Raw genomic sequence first — 27,477 nt, 5'->3', positions numbered from 1 at the left:
CCATCTTGAAGGTCTCTCTCTGCATGAATTTTAAGATGAGGTTTTCTATTTCTGTGGAAGCACCTTTGGAATTTTTATAGGGATTGCATTAAATCTGTAGATCACTGTGGGTAATGTTATCGTAACAATATAATGTCCTCCACTTCATGAACATTGAATGTCTCTCCATTTATTTTATTTGTCAGCAATGGTTTGTAGTTTTCAGTATATAAGTCTTTCACTTCCTTGGTTAAGTTTATTCCTTAGTATGTATATTTTTGATACATATATATATTAGAATTGCTTTCCAAATTTCTTTTTCAGAATTTTTATTGCTAATAAACAATAATAAACAGTATAGTAGTGCAACTGGTTTTTGTGTGTTGATTATATATTCTGCAATTTTGCTGAATTGGTTTATTAGCTCTAGCATTTTTTTTTTGTGGGTATGTGTGGAATCTTTCAACATATAAAATTATGTCATCTGCAAATGAAGATAACTTTACTTCCTCCTTCCCCATTTTGATGCCTTTATTTGTTTGTTTGTTTGTTTTCTTACCTCACTGCTCTGGCTAGAACTTCTGGTATTATGTTGAATAAAAATGGCAAAAATTGGCATCCTTGTCTTATGCCTGATCTTGGGGGAAAGCTTTCAGTCCTTTAGCTTTGAGTATGATATTAGATGTGGGTTTTTCATATATGGCCTTTATCATGTTGAGGAAGTTCCCTTATATTCCCAGTTTATTAAGTATTTTTATCATGAATTTGTCAAATTTTTTTCTGCATCAATCGATATGATCATGTGGGTTTCTTCTCCTTAATTCTATTAATATGATATATTACAGTGATTAATTTTTGAATGTTGAACCATCCTTGCACTCTGGAAATAAATCTCACTTGGTCATGGTGTGTAATCCTTTTACTATGCTGAACTCAGTTTGCTAGTATTTTATTGAGGACTTTTGCATCAATATTCATAAAGAATATTGGTCTGTGGTTTTCTTTTGCCTGTAGCATCTTTGTCTAGCTTTGGCAACAGGGAATTACTGTCCTCACTGAATGATTTAGGAGTGTCATTCAAGTTTTAGGAAGAGTTTGTGCAGGATTGGTGTTTATTCTTCCTTAAATGTTTGGTACAATTCACCAATTAAGCCATCTGGTCCTGGACTTTTCTTTGTTGGGAAAATATTTGATTACTGATTCAGCCTACTTACTAGTTGTAGGTCTATTCAGATTTTCCATTTCTTTCTGAGTCAGTTTTGGTTGATCATATGTTTTTAGGAATTTGTCCATTTAATCCAGGTTATACAATTTGTTGGCATACAATTATTCATATTATTATCTTATACTTTTTGTTTCTGTGAAATTAGTAGTAATGTCCCCACTTTTATTTCTGTAATTTGAGATTTTAGCAATTTCAGTCTTCTCATTTTCTCTTAGTCAGTCTCTAGCTAAAGGTTTGTGAATTTTACAGATCTTTTCAAAGGATCAAATTTTGGTTTTGTTGGTTTTCTCCATTGTTTTCTCTATTTCATTTATCTCTGCTCTAATCTTTTAATATTTCCTTCCTTCTGCCAGCCTTGGGTTTAGTTTGTTCTTATTCTAATTCCTTAAGGTATAAAGTTAGGTAATTAATTTGAAATCTTTCTTCCAGGCATTCACAGCTGTAAATTTACCTCTAAGCACTGCTTTCACTATATTCCATACATTTTGGTATGATGTATTTTCATTCATTTCTAAGTATTCTCTAATTTCTATTGTGATTTCTCCTTTGACCCATTGGTTGTTTAAGAGTATTTAATTTACACATACTTGTGAATTTTCCAGGTTTCCTTCTGTTGATTTCTAGTTTCAATCCATTATGATTGAAAAAGATACTTTGTATGACTTCTCTCTTTTAAAATTTATTAAAGCTTGTTTTGTGGCCTAACATCTGGTCTATCCTGAAGAATGTTCCATATATGTTTGAGAAGAATGTATGTTTTGTTGGGTAGAGTGTTTGTTAGTTCTTATTTGTTTACATGATTGTTCATGTCTGTCATGTGTCTCCTTGTTGATCTGATTTTTCTATTCATTATTGAACGTGGAGTATTAAAGTCTCTGTATCAGTTTACTAGGCTTGCTGTAACAAGTACCACAAACCAAGGAGGGCTTAAAACAACAAATTAATTTTCTTACAGTTCTGGAGTCACAAAGTCTAAAATTAAGGTGTCAGCAAGGCCATGCTCTCTCTCATAGATCTAGGGGAAGAATCTTCCTTTCCTATCGCTATTTTTTGGTTTTTCCAGCAATCCTTGTTGTTCTTTGGCTGCAGATACATTACTGCAGTCCAGTCTCTGCCTCCATCATCACACCACATTCTCCCTGTGTGTCTCTGAGTCTCTCTTTTCTCTTTTGTAAGGACACAAGTCATTGCATTAGGCCCCACCCTAATCCAATATGACCTCATCTTAACTACATCTGCAAAGACCCTATTTCCAAATAAGGTCACATTCACAGGTTTCAGGGATTAGATTTCAACATATCTTTTTGAGAGTCACAATTAAACCCGCTGCAGGTGGAATCTTATAATTTCTGACTTTTTAAAAAAACATATGGAAACATCCCCGAAGGCAGGATATATTGTACAATTGATGGTAGCTTGGATTCCATGAGCCATAGTAACAAATTTCATAATGTGATAATTCCTGTGAAGAAAATAACGATTGAGAGTGTTTGGGCAAGTGGGTGGAAGTGTGATTTTAGGTTGAGTGGTCAGGGAAGGTTTCCTTATGTAGGTGACATTTAAGTAGAGAATAGTTACTTAGGAAGAGCCAGCCATGCAAAATCTGGAGCAAAAGTATTTCAATCAGAGGGAATAGTAACAGTAAAAGCCTCGAATTGGTAACAAGTTTGGTATACTTATGGAATGGCAAGAAAACCAATATAGCTGGAGCACAGTAAGGAAGAAAAATGTAGAACAAGATAAGTATGAGGACATAACATAAAAGGTTGAGATGATGAAAGTTCTGAAAGTAAAGTGTTCTTGAGAATAAAGTTATATTTTAAGTACACAACATTTTAGAACTTCCACATATGAACAGATGATGCTATAAGCAAATCCTTCTTAATTTCTATAACACTATTTAATCCTTTATTTTGATCCTTTTGATTTCAGTATGTGAACAAGTTATTGTTGGGTTCAGTATTTTGGAAACTCATATGACTCTTTCATGAATTATTTTAAATCTTTATATTTTTGGAAAAATAACTTTTTAGTCTTATGAATGCCAAAATCTCTCGTGGCCATTGCTTCACTAAAAAACAATCTCTTACTTTTTTTGAAGATTCAAGCAAAGTATTCAGTTTCTAAGCAAAATCCCAATCTAGAAGCAGATTCTTATTCTCCTAATTTACCAAAAAGGTGAGTATAATTTTACACATCTAAATGTTGTCTAATTGTGTCTGGGAGGAAAATCTCATGCTTATATCTCATTGTGATGCTGAGAAAAGGATATGAGAAGAGACCTCTTTGGGATATGGTGTCATCATTACTTTCTTTTTGTTTCAGCATCATAAAAGAAGCAAAAGTGATGAACCAACAGAACAAAGGAAGGATAAGGGTGAAAAGTGAAGAAGCTTCTTCCTTTAACCTCAAGATTTCTGAAATAAATGAAAAGGAAGGGTTAGTAATGCACCCTTCTAAACAGAGCAGTTCTTTAGAGTTTTTGGAGCTAAATTGTGGTTGTAACAAAAAAGTTGACACAACCATGAAATGGGAGAGAAAGGTATTCCCAATAGCTGGGGAGCCTCTTCAGAAGCATCAAAGTTTGGACTTGAGCTCCATTTTATTTGGAGCATGTCCTAACTCTAAACCTGTAAGTGCAGCAGGAAGATGTTTTAATTTAAAGGGGCCAATAATGCGGACCAAATCAACTCCCTTTGAATTGATGCAACAGAGAGACACCAAAGAGTTGGACGTCAAGGAAAATTTTTATTTGGAATCTCACCCACACAATTCTTGTCTTGAGCAGGCTCAAAAAGTGATGCATGTTTCTTCAGCAGAACTGAATTATTCACCATCATATGACTCTAAGCATCAACTGTGCAATGCCTCTAATGCAAAGCAGCATGGCTCTGGTGCTTTTAAAGTACTTCCTTACATGTCTTTAGTAGAAGATTCTTATTTTTCATCATTGTCTCCAAGTAGTGCTGGTTCTAAGATGTCTCTTGATTTACCTGAGAAGCAAGATGAAACTGTTTTACCTTGTTCTTCACTGCCAAAATCTTCTACAACCCTCTTTCCTTATTACAATTCACGTGATTCTTTAGCACTGACTCCTCTGACCAATTTCCCCCCACCACTGAACCAAGAGACAGCAGTAGTAGGTAAGTTATTTTTTAAAGTTTGTACAGCATTTTAGATTTGACTTTGTTTCTATAAGATTTGGTTTTGTCTTACCCCCCCATCCTTCTCTGCTTCCTTCTCCTTTTTCTCCTCCTCAAAAAAATAAATTCCATGAGTGTTTTGATGATGTGATAAGTTGAAAATAGCAATAACAAATACGTAATATTCCATGAAACAAGCAATAGTGGAGGCAGTCAGATCTGGTACAGGACCTATGCCAGCAGGCGTGCTTCTAAAGACAGCAGTCCTCATTCCTAGAAGTGTCTATCAAATGTCCACAATTTTGTTATACAGCAGAAACTAACACAACATTGTAAAGCAATTATACTCCAGTAAAGATGTTTTAAAAAAAAGTCCACAATTTATCCTTAGCATGCAGAAGCAACTTCCAAAAGAACATCAGAAAAGATTTGATCAACAGCACCACATGGTCACTCAGAATTTTTGTTGGAGAATCATGTGTCTATACTAAATTGAACAGATTGCTAAGAATTGAATTCTCTTCCTGCAGGAGTTGGAAGAGGAGGACTTGATTTCTTCTTGTCCTTTTAAAATAACTTTATAGATGAGGATACATGTTCAGTATTCTGTATATTTTAATCTTATATGACTTTAATTTCACAATTTATCTCTTATAGTTCTATATTTTTGCATATTAATTCATATTACTGAGTGGTTTGAAAGTAGAAGTAAATATTTGTTTAGATAATTATAATAGTTTGATATGAAAGAAGATGTTGTGAAAGAAGCATTAAAGCAAGTTTAACTCTCTTAGATATGTCATCAGAAGTTTATAAAGAATGGTCCACCTAGGTAGGAAGTAGAGAAAGCTTTTTCTCTATGACATTATTTACTGTACAGAGTTCCTCAATAGATACGTATATGCATAGTTTTGTTATAAAAATATATCATCTGGATCTAGTTTCTTCTTTGGTTAGAAGGAAGGATTACATACTTTTTTTTTTTTTTTTTGTGGTATGCGGGCCTCTCACTGCTGTGGCCTCTCCCGTTGCGGGGCACAGGCTCCGGACGCGCAGGCCCAGCGGCCATGGCTCACGGGCCCAGCCGCTCCGCGGCATGTGGGATCTTCCCGGACCGGGGCACGAACCCGTATCCCCTGCATCGGCAGGCGGATTCTCAACCACTGCGCCACCAGGGAAGCCCAGGATTACATACTTTGATTTTGTTTTATGATTTAAAGAAATTTTATTTTTCTAGATACCTATAGTTCCTTAAACTTCCCTGAGTGTCAACATTAGGAACCAAATCCTTATCTTCAAGGATTGTAGCAACATTGACATGTATGCCATCTGGTGGCAGTTTCTCATAATAGCATTTAAATTCTATAAAAATTCTGAATACTTCTATAGAAATATAGAAAACCTTGTTATACCATGTTTTTGTAAACAGGAAAAATATCAATATTCTTAATTCTATAAGAATGAAGAAGAGATACTAAAATCTTTGTGATTTTTACCTGCTCTGTAATTGAATCTTTGGCGTGTCAACGTGCTTTATGATGCTGTATATTCTATGTAAAACAAAAGGCAAGAGTTATGGAGAAAACAATCCAAAGCTTCCTAAATTAATATAAGATGTTACATTATGTTAACTGATACTCAGTGACTTAATCAAAATACCTTTGAGCTTTTAAAAGAAATAATAAATCTTGAAGAAGAATCAAAATCCTCCTGGGTTTCCAATTTAGGGTTAGAGAATTTATGTTGTTTTCTCCTTGAGTGAACAGATATCAGCTTAAATATATTAATGATGCTTGACATAATTTGTATCAAGATTAGAATATAAGAATTTTCTTTGGATTTTTCTAATTAAAATTTTGATTATATTTTGGACATTTTGGATAGCAACTTCTCCAAGAATAGATGATGAAATTCCCCCTCCACTTCCTGAACGGACACCTGAATCTTTTATTGTGGTAGACGAAGCTGGTGAGTACAGTTCAGTAAGTGTAAAATAAAGTGTGGATTAACTATATTACTTCTTAGCTCCTCTCAATATTCTGTGTGCTATTGCTGAGTAACAATTGCTCTCTAAAATTACAGCACTAAAATTGAAACATATTTACCTTTTTTACAGGAGAATTCCCCCTGGATGTTCCCAAATCTTCATCTTCAGCTTTGAAGGTAAAAATTGGAACATCATTAGAATGTAGTAGAACATCTGAATCAAAGAAATTTGATGATTTGGTAAGACTTAGACCAAGCAAGGTCAATAACTTTTTTCTGACTCTACTCACTTGGATTCAACGGACTATAGTCCTATTCCTTATATATATATATATTTTTCATAAGTTTATTTATTTATTTACTTGTTTTTGGCCGCATTGGGTCTTCGTTGCTGCGCGCGGGCTTTTCTCTAGCTGCGGTGAGCAGGGGCTACTCTTCTTTGCGGTGCATGGGCTTCTCATTGCAGTGGCTTCTCTTGTTGCAGAGTGTGGGCTCTAGGCACAAGGGCCTCAGTAGTTGTGGCATGCAGGCTCAGCAGTTGTGGCTTGAGGCCTCTAGAGCGCAGGCTCAGTAGTTGTGGAGCACGGGCTTAGTTGCTCCGCAGCATGTGGGATCTTCCCAGACCAGGGCTCAAACTCATGTCTCCTGCACTGGCAGGCGGATTCTTAACCACTGCGCCACCAGGGAAGCCCCTTCCTTTTATTTTTAACACCTATAACTTAGTAAATCCTAAGTGGATACTATTTATAAGACAATGTGCTAGAGGATGTGGGGGATAAAAAGATGTATAAGACACAATTATTGCCCTTAAGAAACTTATAGTTCAGTAGTGGGGCTATAGCATGTGTACACAAGTCTTTATTTTTGTCTATATTTATTATAACAAGGCAAATATAATCAGTGCCATATGGATAAGAACTTTGAAACTGTGAGAGATCCCTTCAGGTTGGAAGTGATCAAGGAAGACAGTGAAAGAAGAAACATTTGACTTTATTCTTGAAGGACAGTTAAGGCAAAAATAATTGTTTCATAAGTAGATTGCTTGTTCATAGCAGTCATTTGGTAGGCTGTTTCTTGTTAGCTGTGATAACATAGAGAGTAGTTTTTTTAAAAAAATAACAGATGTCTATATTATTTAAGATAAACCTTTTGGAATAATGTTCCCTGCTTCTAGAAGAAAAACCTATACCTTCAACAATCTGTTATTCATTAGTATATAATTCTATGAACCAACTATCTTAAAATTTCAGAGATCAGAAAAGTAATTAAAACACTTAAACATGCTTACAATTGCAGTGCTGGTGGGCAAATATTCCCTGCCTTTTTTTAAAATTTAATTTTTTAAAAATTAAATTAATTAATTTATTTTTAGCTGTGTTGGGTCTTTGTTGCTGCGTGCGGGCTTTCTCTAGGTGCGGCAAGCGAAGGCTACTCTTTGTTGTGGTGCACAGGCTTCTCATTGCGGTGGCTTCTCATTGCGGTGGCTTCTCTTGTTGCAGGGCGTGGGCTCTAGGCGCGCGGGCTTCAGTAGTTGTGGCATGCGGGCTCAGTAGTTGTGGCTCGCAAGCTCTAGAGCGCAGGCTCAGTAGTTGTGCCACATGGGCTTAGTTGCTCCGTGGCATGTGGGATCTTCCTGGATAAGGGCTCGAACCCATGTCCTCTGCATTGATAGGCAGATTCTTAACCACCGCGCCACCAGGGAAGCCCTTAAATTACACTTTTAATGTGCTGGTAACTGTTACTATTATTGCTAATGGTCTTTATCTTAACAACTCCCAGAGTAAAGAACAATCACTACTTTTTCAGTGTCATGAAGTAATTTCAGTGGCAACAACTTTACCTGGAAATAAATTTTCAGGGAAATGTCCTGAGTAGGAAGGAAATAACTATAAAAAGGATCAATTTAGGACCAATATTCATGACATATACAAATCACTGTAGGAGTGGATGATTCTTCACAGTTCAACACATTTATAAATTAGGAAGAATAGGGTCAACATTTCATAGCTATCTCTATTGGTATATGAAATGTAATTTTAAAATGCTATTTATTGCTTTGAGTTTATAGATATGTATACATGTTCTTCTTTCACTTTGACTTTCTTTCTTTTTCAGAGTGTAAAACCCCAGAGTCCCAAATCAGGTAAAAAATTTACTTTGGCTTTAGATGACATTTAGCCCTAAGAAGTTGTACTGCAAGAATGGCTCATTAAATTTAGAGTAATTCACCTCAGGAGATGGCATGTTTTCCATAATAGCTTCCACTATTTATTGATTTATTTCTGGTTTTCCTAAGCTAGTAGTTTTGTTTTGTCAAGGGCAAAAGGAAGACAGGATTTTAGAATTCTGTTCCTTGATATATAGCCCTAAAAAACAAACCAAAAAACCCAAACTATTTTAGATACAATCTCTTAAAACTTTGCAGCAGTTCCATTTTACTGGTTTTATCATTGTTAACAGTGTGAGTCTAAAAAGTTATTTCTGGTCACTTAGGTCTTTAACTTACCACTGCTTCTCTAGTACTTTCTTGCTTGTTTTATACATTGAATAACAACATCAACAGCAAAAATCCTTTGAACACTGATAGATACTTTACATACATTATAATAGGTAGTAGTTGCCCTTAACACATTTATTCATATTAACATATTGTTCAAATACGTAAATAAGCAGTACAACATAGAAATTAAAAAGCATGAGCTTTGGTGTCAGGTAGACTTTCATTCAAATCCCCAGCCTACCAATAGTTATAAAAATCTATGACCTTGGTTATATTATATTTTATCGATTTTTCTCACTTATAAAATGAGGATAATAGAACTCCCCTTCTAAGAGCATTTTTGTGAGGATCTAGTGAGATAAAGCATATAAAGCTTTTAGCACAGTGGTTGTCAAATAATAAGCTCTCATTAAATGTTGCCTATTATAATTTTTATTAGGCAATTATTAAGTGAACATTTCCTAAGCAAGTTCCGTGTGCCTTATACAGTGTTAGAATAGGCGGGATATTTAAGAAAGGGCACTGCTTAATGATTATATATGTATTCAAATTGGGTAGGCAAAATTAACACTCACTTGGAACCATGAAGTGATAATCTATGTGGCACTGATTATTATCACCAGGAATCTGGAAAAAAGAAAGGTATCACTGGAGTGGTTAGGAAAGGCTTGAGTAGGTGAAAGAAATTTAAGAATATGGATAGAGGAAAAAATAGGGAATTCCAGGAGCAGGGACCAGAGTAACAGTGACTCAAAGGTAAAAATAAGCATGATGGGTACAGAGAAATGGTAAGTAGGTTAATTTAATCGCAACAGAGGTTCTATTATAGGGAAATATGGAAAATAAATTTGGATAGATAAAATGTGGGAAAATTGTGAAGGACTTAAAAGCTAGGCAGATGAAATATCCACAACAGACAAATCTATGTATAGAGAAAGCAGATTTGTGGTTGCCAATCTAATCTGGAGGGAATGGGGAGAGACTGCTAAATGAGTGTGGAGTCTCTTTTCAGGACGATTAAAATTTTGGAACTAGATTGTGGTGATGATCGCACATCACTGTGAATGTACTAAATGTCATTAACGGCAAATTTTGTTATATGTATTTTATCACACACGAAGCTTGGCAGAAGAATTTAAATTTAATTCAGTAAGTAATAAGCATTGTAGGTTCTTTGTCAGGGGAGTATTAAGATGAAAATGGTATTTTGGGAAGGTATCTGGCAGGATATTGTTACCTGAAAGTTATAGTCTCATAATATTTCCTAAAATCAAACAGGAAGGTGATAAGCTACTTCAGAGTAGTTATCAAATATTTATCAAATGCCTACTATATGCCAGTTATTGTATTAGGTGATGGAAATAAGTATTGCACTTAATTTTTGCATATTACCCAGCATATAAGGAATAAACAAGAGAACTTGCTTTATAGGTAAGTCCTAAGACGTGAAAAGCCCAATGACCAAAGACAGATAAAACTCTAGCACTTAACCACATACCCATTTTCAAAAGACATTAATAGGGACTTCTCTGGCAGTCCAGTGGTTACAACTCTGTGCTTACAATGCAGGGGGTGCGGGTTCAATCCCTGGTCAGGGAACTAAGATCCCACCTGCCACGCGGTGTGGCCAAAAAATTTTTTTTAAAAAGACATTAACAAAGTATATAATTATACTTAGCGCTGTATAACGAGAAGCATACATCAATAGAACACCATTTGTGTCTCTAGGACTTACATTGTGGGAAAATAGCTCCATTATTTAAAATTCTTTATCATGGAAATTTTTAAGCACACAGTTTAGATCTACCATAACAGCAGTAATCACACTAATAAAATTAATAATAATTCCTTAATATTATCTAATATCCAGACTTTGTTCAATTTTCTCAAACTGTCTCAAACATGTCTTTTTACAGTTGGTTTATGTGAAGCTGGATTCAAACAAAGTTTGCACATTGCCTTTCATTTATGTTTCTTAAGCCTTTTAAAGTTTGTAACAGTTCTTCTTTTTATGTTTTTTCATGCCATTTATTTGTTGAGGGAATGGGCCATTTGTCCTTAAGATTGCTAATATTCTGGATTTGGCTGTTTGTATCCTCATGGTTTTATTTAACATGTTTCTCTATCTCCAGGATTCTCTGTAAAATTGTAGTAAGATTAGAAGCTTGACTAAATTCAGATTCAATTTCTTTGGAAGAATACTTTTGTAAGTGAGCTACAAGTTTGTGATGAAGCATAGGCTCATTGGCAAAAGAGCTAGAATAACAAAGTTCTTGAGGCTCCAGTCAATGTTCAGATAATTTTTTATTTGGCTGTTGTAGGTTAATATTGAAAAATTAGAAAAGTTATACAAAACCAAAAAGGGATTTTTAAAAATAATTTTTATTGGAGTATAGTTGATTTACAATGTTGTGTTAGTTTCAGGTATACAGCAAAGGGAATCAGTTATACATATACATATATCCACTCTTTTTTAGATTCTTTTCCCATATAGGCCATTACAGAGTATTGAGTAGAGTTCCCTGTGCTATACAGTAGGTCCTTATTAGTTATCTATTCTATATATAGTAATGTGTATATGTCAATCCCAGTCTCCCAATTTATTCCTCCCCCCACTTCCCCTTTGGTGACCATAAATTTGTTTTCTACATCTGTGATTCTGTGTTTTGTGAATAAGTTGATTTGTACCATTTTTTAGATTCCATGTATAAGCAATATCTATGATATTTGTCTCAAAAAGGGATCTTGACTTAGGACTTTTAATTGATGAATTTTTTTTTTTTTGCTTTGTTGTATACTCTTTTCATAGATCAACACCAAGATCGTTCTTCTTCCCTGCCACCTCCACTGCCAGAAAGGACCTTAGAGTCCTTCCTTGTTGCTGATGAAGATTGTAAGTGGCAGTGCTCTCTCTCAAAAAAGTTATAAAAATGAGACCATTAAAGGTTAACAATAAAGTAGGATCTAAATGGAAAAGGTACAAAGAATAATTAAATAAGATAAAAATAATACATTTAAAAATCCCATAATGCATTGCAAAAATAATGCATAAAAAAGTCAAGCTAAGAATTACTGAATATATACCTGTATACAATCTGAAGGCTTAAGAAGCTATGCAACAAAACACTTTTTTTTTTAGGTATGCAGGCTCAACCTATAGAGACTTATTCTACTAGCTGTCCTAACACCATGGAAAATTCAACATCCTCAAAACAGACATTGAAGACTCCTGGAAAATGTTTCACAAGGAGTAAGGTAAAGAAGATAAGAGTTTATGGAAATATGCCAGAGGCTTTCCATTACTGAAAGTGTCCCTACCCCTGCCACTCCAACCCTGGGCCACCTGCATTAAGATGAAAAATTGGACTAAATATTTTCACTGATATTCACTGTTGGTCTCACAACGATCAAAATTAATGGAGGGAAACCAAAAATTTAAGAAAACCCAACAACTTAAAGCATGCCCAATAAAACTATCAACTTTTTTTCCCTGAAACTAGACAAATTGATTCCAAAGTTCATATGGGGGGAAAAAAGAGGAAGAATAGTCAGTAAACCGAAAATAAAAAAAGTAAAAGCAATGAAAGAAGGGTAGCTTTATCAGATATTAAAACATTGTAAAGCCTCAATAATTAAAATGGTATGATATTGGTGTATGAAAAAAAACACATACCAACAGAGCAGAAGGAAAACTTCAGAAATAGATCCAAAAATGTATAGGAATTTATTATATGATGAAGGGAGCCTTTCAAGTCAGGGAATAAAGATGGATGTTTCAATCACTGTTGTTGGTTCAACTGGATAACAACCTAGAGGGAAAAGAGGTAGGATCCATACCTCACAGCTATACCAGGACATATTCTAGTTGGATAAAAGATTTAAATGCTAAAAAACAAAAAACCAACCCATCAAAGTACTAAAAAAACCTGGAAAGATTATTTTACAAGCTGGGAGTGGGAATGATCTTTATAACTATGATCCAAAATCCAGAAGCCTTAAGAAGGGAGATTTATAAATTTAACTAAATAAAACAGAAAATTTCTGCATGGTAAAACAACAACAAAAAAATCACCTTAAAAATCAAAAGACAAAGAACAAATTGGAGAAAAAAAATCTGCAATTGGCATCATAGTCAAAGGACTATATTTCTTTAATATTATATATTTCTTTAGCAATTCATAGAAAATAATAACCCTAAAAGAAAAGTGAGCAAAAATGCATGATCTGATAATTCAAAGATAAGTAAATGTGCATGATCTGACCTTTAAACATTTGATATGTTCAACCTCACTCATAATAAAAGAAATACAAATTAAAACCACAGTCACATACTGTGTTTCATGTTTCAGAAGGGCAAATTCCAAAGTCTGACTACACTGTCTGTTAGGCAGGCTAGGGGAAAATAAGCACACTCTTGCACTCTTGGTGGGAATGTAAGTGGTATAACTTCTATGGAGGACAATTTAGCAATACTTATCAAAATTACCAATGCATATATCCTTTGACCCAACAATTCCACATTTAGGAATTTATCCCACAAATATGCTTGCTCATACATGAAATGAAATGTATACCAGGTTATTCATTATACCATTATTTATAAGGGTAGACAATTGGGAACATAAATGTTAATCATTAGGGGAACTGATTAAATAAATCATAAATCATGGTATATGCATACAATGGAATTCTATGCAGCTAAAAAAAGAATGAGGACTCTCTCAATATACTTTTATATATTTTATTAACTTTTGCTTAAAAGGGTGAAAATATGATCTATATTTATACTATATATTCATAAGTAACTTTGGAAGGATACATAAAAACTAACAACAATGGTTACCTGCAGGGGGAGGGTCAGAAACTAGGTAGATGGAGAATAAAGATGGGAGCATTTTTACTAGGATATTTTGAATTATAAATAATCTATGTTTAAAAACTAAATAAAATTTTTCAAAAAAGATTATTAAATATCTATTATATAGAAGATTACATTTCTAAGTATTAGGAAAATAGAAATGTCATAAAGGACATCTAAATGTCCTTGAGAAGAGTACAATTGATCTACTAGAATGCCTATATAAGAAACAACATGAAAATTATCAAAAAGTAAAATACTATGGAACAAACTGAAAATATACACCCTGAGGAAATGTGAAGAAAAGAAGAAATCTGGGTAGATTCCTAGAAGAGGTTAAGTTAGAGACTTCACCATAAAGGAGGCAGAAGACATGGGTTTGCTGAAAGAGGGAGAAGAAAGCATGGTTAACAGTATGAAGTGAACCTCAGTAAACTGAGTACAGAAATTGACTGGCAAAATTTTTTCACCTGAATGAGAATGGCAATGTATCGCAGCTATCTTCAGAAGCCATTGTGGGTCTTGGAATGGTCGCCTAGTAAAGAACACAAGTAGGAACTGCATCTTTCCCCCTGATACAACAATAGCACTATTTCTAAATAAATAGTGTGATTCTTTTTTTTTTTTTTTTTTTTTTGTGGTACACGGGCCTCTCACTGTTGTGGCCTCTCCCATTGAGGAGCTCAGGCTCCGGACGCGCAGGCTCAGCGGCCATGGCTCACGGGCCCAGCCGCTCCGCGGTATGTGGGATCTTCCCGGACCGGGCACGAACCCGTGTTCCCTGCATCGGCAGGCGGATTCTCAACCACTGCGCCACCAGGGAAGCCCAAAATAGTGTGATTCTTATATGTGTGGAATATGTAGCAAGATAAGACCAAGTGTAGACTTTGCACTGAATTAAAAATGGCAAGATAGAAAAATAATTTTGTACATTTGATATCCATTTTTAAAGAAATTAATCCTTTTGACTGAAGTCTATATTTCTAGTTGATTAAAGCATTTTGGATTTCACAGGGAAAAAACTCACTTTTTCCTTTTCTTCATTTTGTAGAGTTTGAAAATTTTGCAAAACATGAAAAAGAGTAAGTTTCTTTTACTTATTTTTAGAATACACATACCACTTTCAATATTATGTAATTTTTCCTTACATAACCACTCTGAAAAAATGAACAATATTATTCCTAAACAGAACCTTGTTAGGGTCCTGTGTATCAGAACAATCACCCCTAGGCCTTGTACTCTGCTAGGTTCCACAATGCTAATACTGGGCAGGGAGTAAGGGGAAAGAAAGTTTCTGTTTGATACACAGGAATAATAGTATGATGTTTGGCACTTTCTACCCATGCTAAGATGCTGTCATACAAGTGTGTTATTTAAAATTCCCAGCAGTCTAACCTCAGATGTACTTTCTTTGAAAGTAGTCATAGCAAAGCATATTGTGAAACAAATGTGTTGATTTAATGAAATAAGCAAAGTATTGACACATTTCCATTTTTACCAAGTGTTATTAGCAATAAAAAGTCTGTTGCTTACTGTTTTTCCTATATTGTAATGAAAACAAAACCCAGACTCCTGAAACTGTGGGAAACTGATTATCTTAGAAATCCTATTTACACCTACAAAGTATGTAAAATGTGGTGGTATATTTTTTACAAATTTGATCCATTGGGTTAGTCCTCAAGGACCAAACAGCTATTTGGTACTATACTGGTATTGTAGGGAGGGACAAAGAGCACTGAGAAAACTTGATTTAAGGTATAATCTAAGTAAGAAGGTTTATAGCTGAATCTTACTCTTTTCACTCCATCTCCCTGTCCATAAACTTGTGCTAGTCTGCTTTCATTACCACCACACCTGATCTCTGAAGTGAACTGATTTCTTACCTATGATCGGGTAAAGCATGACTGGAAAATATACTCTTTCCTCTAAAGTCAGTCAAAAGAGAATTTAAACACTGCAAGAGGAAATTATAGTATATAACATAAGAAATAAAACAGCTAAAAGCAAAGAAATGAGTGACTTGAATAGCTAGCCAAAGATTGATTGGATCAGCTTAGCTTATGAAACACCCAGTTTTCTTTTTTTTTCAAATTATTTATTTATTTTTGGCTGCATTGGGTCTTCGTTGCTGCATGTGGGCTTTCTCTAGTTGCGGTGAGTGGGGGCTACTCTTGGTTGCGGTGCACAGGCTTCTCATTGCAGTGGCTTCTCTTGTTGCGGAGAACAGGCTCTAGGTGCATGGGCTTCAGTAGTTGTGGCACACGTGCTTAGTTGCTCCTCAGCATGTGGGATCTTCCTGGACCAGGGATGGAATCCGTGTCGCCTGCATTGGCAGGCGGATTCTTAACCACTGCACCACCAGGGAAGTCCCTACAGTTTTCTTTCTCTAAAAAAAAAGCAGAAGACAAACCCAAAAAACTTTCTTTCTCTTGCTCCAACCCTGTCTTGGGGATATCAAACAAAGATACAGAAACTTCAGGTAGATTTAGGTTGGCATAGATGTGAGATATGGTATGACTGTCTGAGACTCTGAGTCTTATTTCTAAGTAAGAACTCCCAGGTGATTCTCTAGATTTATGCTAATTTCTATTTCTCAGTTGCCTTTACCCTCTGGTCTTTTGTCCTTAAATTAAGAACAAAATCTGGCCCCCAATATTGATCCTGAAGCTTTAGACTTATCTGCCTTTACTTGCATGTGTTCTCTTCCCCTTCTAGGTGGTCCATGCCTCCTGAGTTCTATATGTTCTCCCTTTAGCCTGGATGACTTACTGGTCCTACCTTTAATGAAATTAGGATTCTTCACCTGTTGTTTTAAGTTAGCATCTAAGCATGGTGTCAGGCTCTTTCTTTCATTCATTCATTCAGTGAATATTTGTTGAGTGCCTCCTATGTGCCAGGCATTCTGCAAGGCACTGGGTATGTGATGGTGAACAGAACAGTGTGAATTTGGTGTGTTGTAGGCACTCAAAGGAAGCCATCATAGCTGCAGGGTATTAGAGAAGAAAGGAGTAAAGTGTGTCCAAAAGATGGTAGAGATGAGAGGTAGTTAGATCCTTATGGGTCATGTTAATGACCCAATGGGAAGTCACAGAAGAGTTTTTAGATAGAGATGTTACATGATCTGTCTTTTGAAAAGATCATTCTGGCTGCTGACAAGAGTTTAAGCTCTCAGCTATGACGCCTGATGCCTACTTTTGGCGGGAAACTTTAGCTGCTAGGAAATCCTTCACTTACAAGTGACAGAAAACCCAACTTAAGCTAGCTTAAGCAGAAAAGGGGAATTTATTGGCTTATGACCAAGAGTTCAAATGATGTAATTAGAGATGTAAAATCTCATTCCATATCTCCTAACTTTGTTTCACTCTGTAGCGCACTCATAGGCAGGCTTTTACCATGTGATTTCAGGCTTATGATGAAAAATATGAGCTCTTTCCTGGTTGCTCAAGTAACAGCCTGATTGATGACTAGTGTTGATTGGGCCTGATTGTCTTGGCTAAACCTAAACCAATTATTGCCAGTATATTTAATGCTTGGATTAAGAGGATAGTATCATACCTAACATTCAACAATTGTTACATGTGAATGCTGACCACTAAGGAATGAGGTCAGACCTAAACAAATGGTGTGACCATGGCAAAGTACCAACTGACAGCCCTAATCATAGGTCAGTTCCTTCATCTAAGGGTTGAATGAACTCCATGAGAAGTATGGCAGCTGAACATTGGAGAGGGGTGGTTTCTTAAAGGAAAATTCAAGTTATTTTATCAGAAGAAGGAATTAATGCTGAGCAGGCAGCATAAAAGTATCTATGACAAGCTAGATGCACAATAGTAGTTCACTATACATATACACAAAACCTTTGTCTCCAGTTATAAAAAACCAGTATTCCCTTTTGGGACAATTGTTTTCTTTCTGGAGGATGTATATACCTCTCAGCTCATGTGCAGTATAGAGATGATTGCTATCTCCTGAACTTTCTCACCTTCACCCACTTGTTTTCCATGTCTCTATCATCAGTGGCTAGCCCAATGCTTGCCACATAGTAGGTATTCAATAAATATATATTTTAACTGAATCTGATTGAAATTCATGATTTACTCTAGTGTTTCATACTCAAGTAGCTCCAGGAAGGGGGAGGTCTTTCTAGAATCTTAGTATTAGGTATGTGTGTACAAACATATATGCAGTCCTCACACTACATTCTGAAAATGATGAGAACAAAAAAAAGGTGAATATTTAGTAATTTCTCCCCAATTATGTACTGTTTCTTAGAAAGTTTATACAAGCCTGAAATTATCCTTTTTTGCTGCTAGACAGTGCTTGTGCAAAATATGGACCATGTTTTCAATGGATTGTTTTCAGAATTGGGTGGATACTGATACATGAATATATTAAGGTGCTGGGAAGAGAAATATATTTTTAAGTCTGCCTATAGGTAGCTAAAATAGCAAAACAAAGCAACGTAACAGTGCTTTTGGGGAGATTCTGGGCCTAACTAGAATCATCCATAATGGGAAAAAAGTAGGCTGGAAAGTGAAGAAAGATATTCCGGGAGTAGAGGATGGTGGAAGAAAAATCACAGACTTGCCACGGTTGAGCTAATGTGGAGAACAAATTATTTAAAAGTGTACTTAAGAGCGATCAGAGTGCAAAGTAAGATGCAGTTGAAAGCCAAAATGTAAATCCCAGAAAAAGTTGATTCACAATAAAATGGATTGTATTCCTGAATCCTTTGTTGATTCTCTCCAGTGTTGGGTTTATTATACAAACAATCTGTTTGCAAAGAAAAGAAAACTTAAAAAAAAATACGCACACAAAAATGAGAAAATTATATTGTCAACCCATTTGTAAACATCTATATTTTGTTACATTTGATAGTGATATGTTTATCTGGAAGTATTAATTAATTTGGAGGAAATGTGTAATCTCAACAATTACGTGGTCTGAGTCTGTATCCATTCTTTCCCTTACATTTTTTTCTTTTGATTCTAGGTATCTGTAATTCTTCCCCACCAAACAATCCTGCAGACTCTGTTCAGTCAAATAACTCCAGCTCCTTTTTGAATTTTGGTATGTGTGTTACTTCCCAGCAGAGTTAAAAAGATATTTATCTTAATTATTCATTTACAGTATAAGAGATATAAATTTAATATGATTTAAGTTTGCATGTATAAGTCCTTATGTTTATATTCTTTTTCATGCCATATATCTTTATTTTTGACCTCAGCTAACTCTTACATCTTACACAGGCTTGAATTGCCTAGCATATATGGAAAATAAAACTAGGTACCAAATGATCATGTTGGCATGTAGTAAATGAATGTGAAAGCCAAATGAAGAAATTCTGAAATGCCATAATACTCTAGTTCATATCTAAGAAAGTTATAAAAAAATATACAAGTGTGATGAAAAGAACAGAAGATGCTGCTATCTAATCTTGTGTAACTCATGCAACATTAGGCGCCGAAGCACAATTCTGACAGTTTAAAGGAACTGTTTGCCCAATTGCTCTTTAGTATAAGCTATAAATTTAAAATAATTTTATATTAAGCATTCTATTATTCTATATAACATAAATTCATGATACTATTTAAGGTAGTATTATGTATACTATAATTTTTGTAAGGAGTATAGCAAATAATATAGAATATTACTACTAAAAATTATTATTAACCAAAAAGCAGACCCCCTGAAAAGGTCTGGGGGACCTCCAGTGGTCCCAGGGACCACATCCTGAGAACTGTTGCTCTATGGTATTGTCCTTATCTGAATGATCATAATTGTTGCTGCCACATTCAGATTGCAGGTGGCAAGAAGATGAGAGAAAAATGTGCAAGAGGTGTGGCCTCCTTTTCTGGTCTTAAGGCACTGCCCTGGAAGAGGCAACATTATGCCAGCTCACATTCCCTTGAAAAGAACTTATACATGTGCTATATCCAAACTGTAAAAGACACTGGGAAATGCAATAATGCTGGGCAGACAGTTTCCCATATACTATTCTATTCCTGAAGAAGAAGCAAGGAAAAATTTTAGTGGACAGGTTGCAATCTCTGCCACAATTGGGGTTATGGTTCCTATCTCACCATGGCAAAGTATTCAACTAGACTCTCTGGATCTGTTTCTTGGGCTTTAAAATTTTATTTGGATTACATTAACTCTAAGGTTTAAAATGTTATAATTAGAAAAAAGTTATTATTCTTATGAAATCATTTAGTTAAAAAGTTCATGTAGAACATTATATAACCCATGAAAAAAAGCACCAAACTTTACCTGGAACACAAATGTTCCTTGCTTCCTTCTTTTCTCTCAGTCAGAGACACCACTTGAATAACTCATGGCCCATCTAACTTTACAACAGTCTGTGATATAATACGAGGATAAAATATTGTACAGCTGCCTCCATGTTGTTTCTTCTCAAAGTTGAACATTTTACCTACTTAAAAAGCAGCACTTAATTTTTTCATTGGTTCTCTTTTATAAAACAGGCATTATAAGGATATTTTACTCAAAAAGTACTTAAATTTGAATGAAAAAATTTTGTGGTTTATAAACATTTTTATTTTTCCTGAATTGTCCTACATGCAAAAAAGGTAGCTCACTACTGTTCTAAACTATTGAGTATTGATCAGTGAAAAACACTGAATGTAGCTATTTCTCAAATTTCAGATACCTAGTACTTATGTGTTATGTTCTTACTTCTATTCTCAGTCCACTTCGGTTACAATCAAGCTATCTGGACTGAATGGATAATTTTGTGACTATTGTGTGAAACTATTGAACCTGGAATATATTTCCTTCTGTCTTCTTATTTACCACTCAGAGGAGTGAAATGTGCAGGAATTAGGCTGTGCGCCTCCTCCCAATTTTTTTTTTACCACCACTATTAATAAATTTTAGTGGATTTCTTGTTATTATCTTCTTTTCATTCCCTCTTCCCTAATCTCATTGTCTTCCAGTTCTGGCATAGTTTTTGGTGTTTCAGATTTAGGCAGTACTTGAGTAGTTACTATGTGCCAGGCATTGAGCTGGGTGATTTAACAAATATCTGATCATTTTCATCAGTTCTATAAGGTATATAATTCCCACAATTTTATAAGATGATGAAATTAATCATCTTTGAGTTTTCCATTCTCTGTTTTCCCTTTGTATTTCAATTCTTTCATTGCTCAATTTGAGCCCTTAAAGTTGCTAAGTGTAAGAGTACCTTGAAAATATATCGCTATCAAAGAAAAGTCATATGTTGCTAAAGTGATTAAGAACCTATGTCATCAACTTGCATATATTCTGAAGGCATCCAGAAATAGCCTTCATTGGTTATGCAAAATTTCCTCATCCTCCTTCTGTGTGTGTCGGGGGTGGGGTGGGGGGTGGGGGTGGGGCCCGGAGAGGAGTGTTTGAGGAGAGAGAGAAATAAAAATAATTAACCACTTAGTTTTATTATTAGTTTTTCAGGATTGTTTGATACTTTATTTTTTCTAAACTTTTCAAATGTAATCTCTGAGTAAATTGAGGGCTTTCTGGGTCAAAGTAGAAGTACAACTGAATTTAATACAGTAATTTTCTAAAGCAATAGCACTTATTTTTCTGAAATTTAAATTCCCCAGTTTTGTTTTTCTGATGACTGGGTGGTGGGTGAAAAGACATAGATAAAGGATATTATTAAACAACCCCCCAAACAATCAGATTAAAAAATGGGCAAAGGAGTTGAATAGACATTTTTCCAGAGAAGATATATAAATGGTCAACAGGCACATGAAAGGATGCTTGACATCAGTAATCATAAGGGAAACGCAAACCAAACCCACAAGATATCACATCATACCTATTAGAATGGCCATTATCAAAAAGACAAGAGACAAGTGTTGGTGAGGCTATGGAGAAAGGGGAGCCTTGTGTACTGTGGTGGAAATGTAAATTGGTACAATCGCTGTGGAAAATGGTCTGGAAGTTCCTCAAAAAATTAAAGATAGAACTACCATATGATCCAGCTATCCCACTTCCAAATATATATCTGAAGGAAATGAAATTATCTCAGAAGAGATATTTGCACCCCATGTTCATTCCAGCATTATTTAAAATAGCCAATTCATGGAAACAACCTATGTGTCCACTGACAGATGAATGGATAGAAAAGATGTGAGAGATATATGTATACGGTTGACCCTTGAACAACACATGGGGCTAGTGGTGCAACCCCCTGCACAGTGAAAAATCCTCGTAGAGTCGTACCAGTCCTATGGGGGATTGGTCCCAGGACCCCTGTGGATACTAAAATCGAAGGATGCTCAAGTCCTTTACATAAAATGTCTTAGTATTTGCATATCACCTCCCTACATCTTCCTGTTTACTCTAAATCATCTCTAGATTACTTATAATACCCAGCATAATGTAAATGCTATATAAATAGTTGCTGGTGTGTGGCAAATTCAAGTTTTGCTTTTTGGAACTTTTTGGAAATTTGTTTTCGAATATTTTTGATCCACTCTTGGTTGAATCCACAGATGTGGAATCTGTGGATGCAGAATCTGAGGATAGGGAGGGCTGACTCTATATATACATACGTGACTATCTGAATTATTATGTATATGACTATATATATATATGAATATTATTCATTCACAAAGAAGAAGGAAATCCTGCCTTTTGTGACAACATGGATGTACCTTGGGGGAACTACCCTAAGTGAAATAAATCAGACAGAGAAAGACAAATACTATATGTTCTCACTTACATGTGGAATCTAAGGAAGTTTAGCTCATAGAAATACAGAGTAGAATGGTGATTGACAGGGGCTGGGAGGTGGGGGAAATGGGGAAATGTTGGTCAAAGGGTACAAACTTCCAGTTATAAGATGAATAAATTCTGGAGATCTAATGTACAGCATGGCAACTATAATTATCAGTACTGTATAATATACTTGAAAGCTGTTAAAAGTAAAATCTTATATTGAAAAGAAAAATCTTAAAAAATCACCACACACACTAGTAGACAATTATGTGAGGGGATGTAGGTGTTAACTAACCTTAATGTGGTAATCATTTCACAATATATACATGTATCAAATCATCATGCTGTACACCTTAAACTTACATGTCACATGTAAACAAACATATGTCAATAATATTTCGATAAACCTGGGAAAAAAGAATACTATATGCTGAATTACCAAAGGCTATTACAATCATCTAATTATTACCATTATTAAATTTGTAAGTGTTCTACAAATTTAAAATGTTATTAGTATTCTGTTGCTATCATTTAAGCGCTAACATAATTACTAGAATGCTTTTACACAAAAATTACTAAATTGATCAAAGATGCTGTCTAACCTTTTGGAAAAAAATCCATGTATTTGCACATATTATAATACACTCTAAAATCCAAGTGTTCATTTCTGTATAAGAAATCTTTCTTTTTTCATTCAATTTTATTTTTGTTCCCAGGTTTTGCAAATCGTTTTTCAAAACCCAAAGGACCAAGGAACCCACCATCAACTTGGAATATTTAACACAACTTTGGAAAATCAGCTGCAAGTGAATCTGCAAATGAAACTACTATACTACTGCTAGCTAGAATAAGTGCTGTATATTCATAATATCTACCATGAAGATACGGTAATGTGTTAATAGCATTTAAAAGCAATATGCAAATAAATGTCAGAAGTTTTACATTTTCATCTCATTTACACTGGGTTGGAAAGCACAAATAGGAGTTTGTCATTTAAGCTATGTATAGAGAATGCTGTATGAGAAAGTTTTACAATGGACTTATTTTTCATTTTTGGAAGTTATTTTTAGTCGACTTTACTTTCCTACATAAATATAAACTTTAAAAGATTTGTAAAAATTGGATCTCAATTAAATGTCTATATTGTCAGAAGTTACCATAAAAAATGTTTTGAAAAATCTTACCTTGTTGTTACAGTACAAAATTATTGCTTGTGACAATGACTATTCCCTGGGAATTATTTTTGCCTAAATGGAGTATATACATCTTTCCAAGTGTTGTGGGGAAAAAAGAGTAGTAAGAAAAAGAAGTTATATTTAAAGAGGATACAATATATATGTAATGACAGTAATCAGTTTTTCGTTTGGATATACCAAATAACAAGATGTTCAAGCACATTCCTGACAAGCTTTAGCCAATGTTATTCAGTTACCAAATCTAGAAGAATAATCAACAAAGTAGCTATCTTTTGGTGGCATTTTTTTCATTTCAAAGGTCCTATGTAAACATGTACAATTTATATACAACTAACTAGAGGCACTACTAGTTAAATTTTTTTTTCTATATGAATATGGATCTGCCTTATCTTAAAGTTGATCCTTCAAATCTAATTTTATGTAACAAATAAGTTAGTGGGTAATTATTACAAAGGATTCCTCTGACTTATCCTAATGACTTCACTTAAAGAGTTCATAACTTTCTAAAAAATGAAATACTTAAACAGCATTTGTTCTTCAATATTTTTCATTAGGAATCCAAATGAAGGCACACACTGGATGAAATATTACCTGTTTATTGTAGTGTAATGTACACAAGAGGTGCTCAATAAACTTTTTGGTTTTTAAACTAACTTTATAGCGTTCATCGAGCTGAGTACTTTTCCAGGCACTAGTATCATCAAACCACAGAGATATTATCTGAGTACTTTATTGTAATCAATTATTTCCAAATATCTTTATCAAGGCGGTAAAATGTAAAGTGACGATCAAATTGTAAATAAATTTCTGGGCGGAAACCTTAGTGAGTAGTGACGATTTCTGGAGTGTTCTCTGGTAGACACACTTCTCAAATTTATGCAATCGTATACTTACGATTTGAAAAAAATCTTATTAAGTAATTTCAAAACATGCTTTTCCACCTAGAATTCCCGTAATTGTAGGGAAGGATTGAAAATAATGGATGAACTCTATACATTTCCAGGCACTAGAGGGGATGTGGCTCGACTGCGAGGTGGGCGGCGCTCACCAGGCTCCCAGGCAGTTCTTGCACCTGCCTTGTCGCGCCTCTACTCGTAACCACAGCAATCAGTGGCCAGGAACAGGGTTCAGAAATGTCTGATTTGCAGCTCCGTTCGATTTTAAAGCAAAATCGCCCTCATTTGACATATTACCAAGTTCCTTTTTCCTCTGCATCTCATCGTTTGTCCAGGGGTAAAAGGCCGGGGATTCTTTTACCTCACAAAGGTTATGAGAGGAATAGGAAATTGAAAAGTAACTATGGAGACCAACTCCTCCGTGTAAAATGACGAAGGGGCACACGGAGACGGTAATGGGAACGCGCCGACAGACTGAAAGCCATTAACATTGTTTCGGCCGTTAAGGCGGTTGGCGGCAACTCTCCGCCCAGCGGCGGTTGCGTCGCAGCCCGAAGCGTGACTCGGCGCACGCTCCCTTTCGGCTCCTCGGCTCACCGAGCCAGCGACGGGGACGCGGAGAACTACCGCTCCCGTGAGGCTCTGCGCGGCCCAGAGTGCTTTACAATAGAGCTCGGTTGGAGGGCCCTGCGGAGAAGCTCCGGGAAGTACTGCTTCCGGCCGTGTTCAGCTCTGGACGAAGAATGGCCGAGAAGTGGAGAGTGGGGGAGAGACTCCAATGCCCAGCGGGCCGTGCGCGGGCGGCGCTTGCGCGATACGCGGACGGGGGGGCGGTCGGGCCATTTAAATGTGTGTTTGTGGGTGAAATGGCTGCGCAGGTCGGAGCGGTCCGCATAGTACGGGCGGTGGCGGCGCAGGAGGAGCCGGACAAAGAGGGGAAAGAGAAACCCCACGTTGGGGTCTCGCCGCGGGGAGTGAAGCGGCAGCGCCGAACGAGCAGTGGGGGGTCTCAGGAGAAGCGGGGGCGGCCGAGCCAGGACCCCCCTCTCGCTCCCCCTCACCGGCGGCGTCGCAGCCGCCAACATCCCGGGCCGCTGCCGCCAACGAATGCAGCCCCAACCGTCCCAGGCCCTGTTGAGCCTCTGCTCCTGCCGCCTCCGCCGCCACCTTCGCTGGCACACGCCGGGCCCGCTGTCGCTGCCCCGCTCCCGGCCCCGGGCACTTCGGCCCTCTTCACCTTCTCGCCCCTGACGGTGAGCGCGGCCGGGCCCAAGCATAAGGGCCACAAGGAGCGGCACAAGCACCATCACCACCGCGGCTCTGATGGTGACCCCGGCCCCTGCGTTCCGGGAGAGCTCAAGCACAAGGACAAGCAGGAAAACGGCGAGAGGACTGGAGGGGTGCCTCTAATCAAGGCCCCCAAGAGAGGTGAGAGCAGCCGAACTGCCCCGAGCTTGGGCTCTATCTAGGTCTCTGTTGCGATATCCCGCCCCTTTAGCCCTGAAAGACTCCAGCTCCCTGCTTACCTCCTGCTGTTCTACTCCCCTAAGCCCACTGGGGTGGATCCTGGATTTCGAATCGTTGACACCGTCTGACCTACTTGAAGCTTCTCGCTTCGAGACCGAGCTGTCAGTTACTAACCCCCTTACCAGTCCCCCCTCCCCGAGCCTTTACCAACGTTTGTTTTCAAATTCGCCAGGGTTTCCGCGCCGCGCGGTCCTTGGCGTGGGATTAGTAGGTGGGGTATTGAAAACTGCCTGTCTAAAGTAAAGGCTTGTCGCTGAAATCCCTTTTTTCCTTGTTTTCTTTGATGGAAAGCTTGAATATTCACTCTCCTCTGCTCCACGATATTCACGAATATGGTTTGGGGCATTAAGGAGTTTGAATTTGTACCGAGATTAGCTCGACTCACCGGTTGCCTTAGCTTCTGCAAGGTGAGATATCAAACGCAGTTTATCTTGGTTCTTTTTTTATGTGGAAGTAAAACTCATTTTAAATTTTCATATGAAATCTTAATTTTCAGAAAAGGGATGAGGAAGGTTTTTTCTCCCCTTTGATCCTAGAAAATAGGACTAACCAAGCCTCTGAAAAGTTCAGTAGGAGATAGTAGAGACAGGAATTCCAGTTGCTTTTTCATCTGCCCGGTGCAACAGATTGAGAATTTATTTCCACTAAACTCACTAAAGTCAAGAATATTTAGCCTAGAAAATGTAGGACTATCTGAGTGTGGGTTCTAGAGAAGTTAGGTTGACCCAAATTGCTGTTTTCATATTCCCAAGTACCTGTAGCATTTATTTATTTTCTTTTTAGAAGAAGGGTATGGTGGGGGGAGGGATAAGAATTTTGATTATGCCATGTGTTTGTACTTTGTATATGATTTTATATAATTATTTAGAGTTGTCTCCTCAAGAAGAGTTTAAAATACTTCTATGTTTCTTAGTACTGGGGCAGTTATTACGTGTTAATGAACTAGTCTTTCAATCTCAAGTTTGGTAAGTCTTGGATTTCTTCCACATATTTGGTCTTAACCTAGGGCTAATTAATGTGTGTGTGTGTGTTGCTACTTCCAGATAGTGCAGTTTGTTGCAAATAATTGCTCAGTAAGTTTTTATTGAATTGAACTAAATCTTTCTTCCTTTGGTTGTATCCCAGTCTTATCCTCAGGAGTAGAATTTGTACCATACTGACAGGAATGCCAATTTCCACCACTAATATGCAATGATCTCGCTCTCTTTTATTTGTGCTTTTATTTCTCACCTTCTCATTTCATGTGTGTATGTGTTTTTGTGTGTTTCAACTGTACAGAGCTAGAGGGAATCTTAGAGATCATCCAAGTCAAATTTGTATTGTTGAAGAGTGAAGACTGAGGCCTAAAGTAGTGAAGAGACTTGTCTAGTCACAGTTAATTAGTAACAGGTACCAAAAAAAAAAAAAAAAAAAAGAATCATTGACATAATAGGGAGTAGA

General features: G+C 36.4%; 2 protein-coding genes across 5 annotated transcripts in view; both read left to right on the top strand.

The window, feature by feature from the left end:
• Nucleotides 1-24,264, top strand: part of PTPN22 (protein tyrosine phosphatase non-receptor type 22) — a 58,793-nt gene extending 34,529 nt beyond the window's left edge. Inside the window, exons 12-21 of one of the 2 annotated variants that reach the window (XM_059060605.2) lie at nucleotides 3,306-3,382; nucleotides 3,530-4,347; nucleotides 6,232-6,315; nucleotides 6,464-6,510; nucleotides 8,449-8,476; nucleotides 11,643-11,726; nucleotides 11,973-12,088; nucleotides 14,743-14,773; nucleotides 18,684-18,761; nucleotides 23,135-24,264. In XM_059060605.2, the coding sequence (XP_058916588.1) occupies nucleotides 3,306-3,382; nucleotides 3,530-4,347; nucleotides 6,232-6,315; nucleotides 6,464-6,510; nucleotides 8,449-8,476; nucleotides 11,643-11,726; nucleotides 11,973-12,088; nucleotides 14,743-14,773; nucleotides 18,684-18,761; nucleotides 23,135-23,199 (1,428 nt within the window). In that variant the 3' untranslated portion in view covers nucleotides 23,200-24,264. Of the gene's footprint in view, nucleotides 1-3,305; nucleotides 3,383-3,529; nucleotides 4,348-6,231; nucleotides 6,316-6,463; nucleotides 6,574-8,448; nucleotides 8,477-11,642; nucleotides 11,727-11,972; nucleotides 12,089-14,742; nucleotides 14,774-18,683; nucleotides 18,762-23,134 lie in introns of both variants that reach the window. The other variant, XM_059060597.2, reaches the window with a different exon arrangement.
• A 974-nt stretch (nucleotides 24,265-25,238) lies between these two features.
• RSBN1 (round spermatid basic protein 1) overlaps nucleotides 25,239-27,477 on the top strand; it is a 43,095-nt gene continuing 40,856 nt past the window's right edge. For all 3 annotated transcript variants that reach the window (XM_059060634.2, XM_067042166.1, XM_059060618.2), the window contains exon 1: nucleotides 25,239-25,938. In XM_059060634.2, the coding sequence (XP_058916617.1) occupies nucleotides 25,254-25,938 (685 nt within the window). In that variant the 5' untranslated portion in view covers nucleotides 25,239-25,253. The remainder of the gene's footprint in view (nucleotides 25,939-27,477) is intronic.

The sequence above is a fragment of the Kogia breviceps genome, chromosome 1, assembly GCF_026419965.1.
Source record: "Kogia breviceps isolate mKogBre1 chromosome 1, mKogBre1 haplotype 1, whole genome shotgun sequence".
Taxonomy (NCBI): domain Eukaryota; kingdom Metazoa; phylum Chordata; class Mammalia; order Artiodactyla; family Physeteridae; genus Kogia; species Kogia breviceps.
The sequence above is the reverse complement of the archived record's forward strand: the minus strand, read 5'-3'. Positions and strand labels throughout refer to the sequence as shown.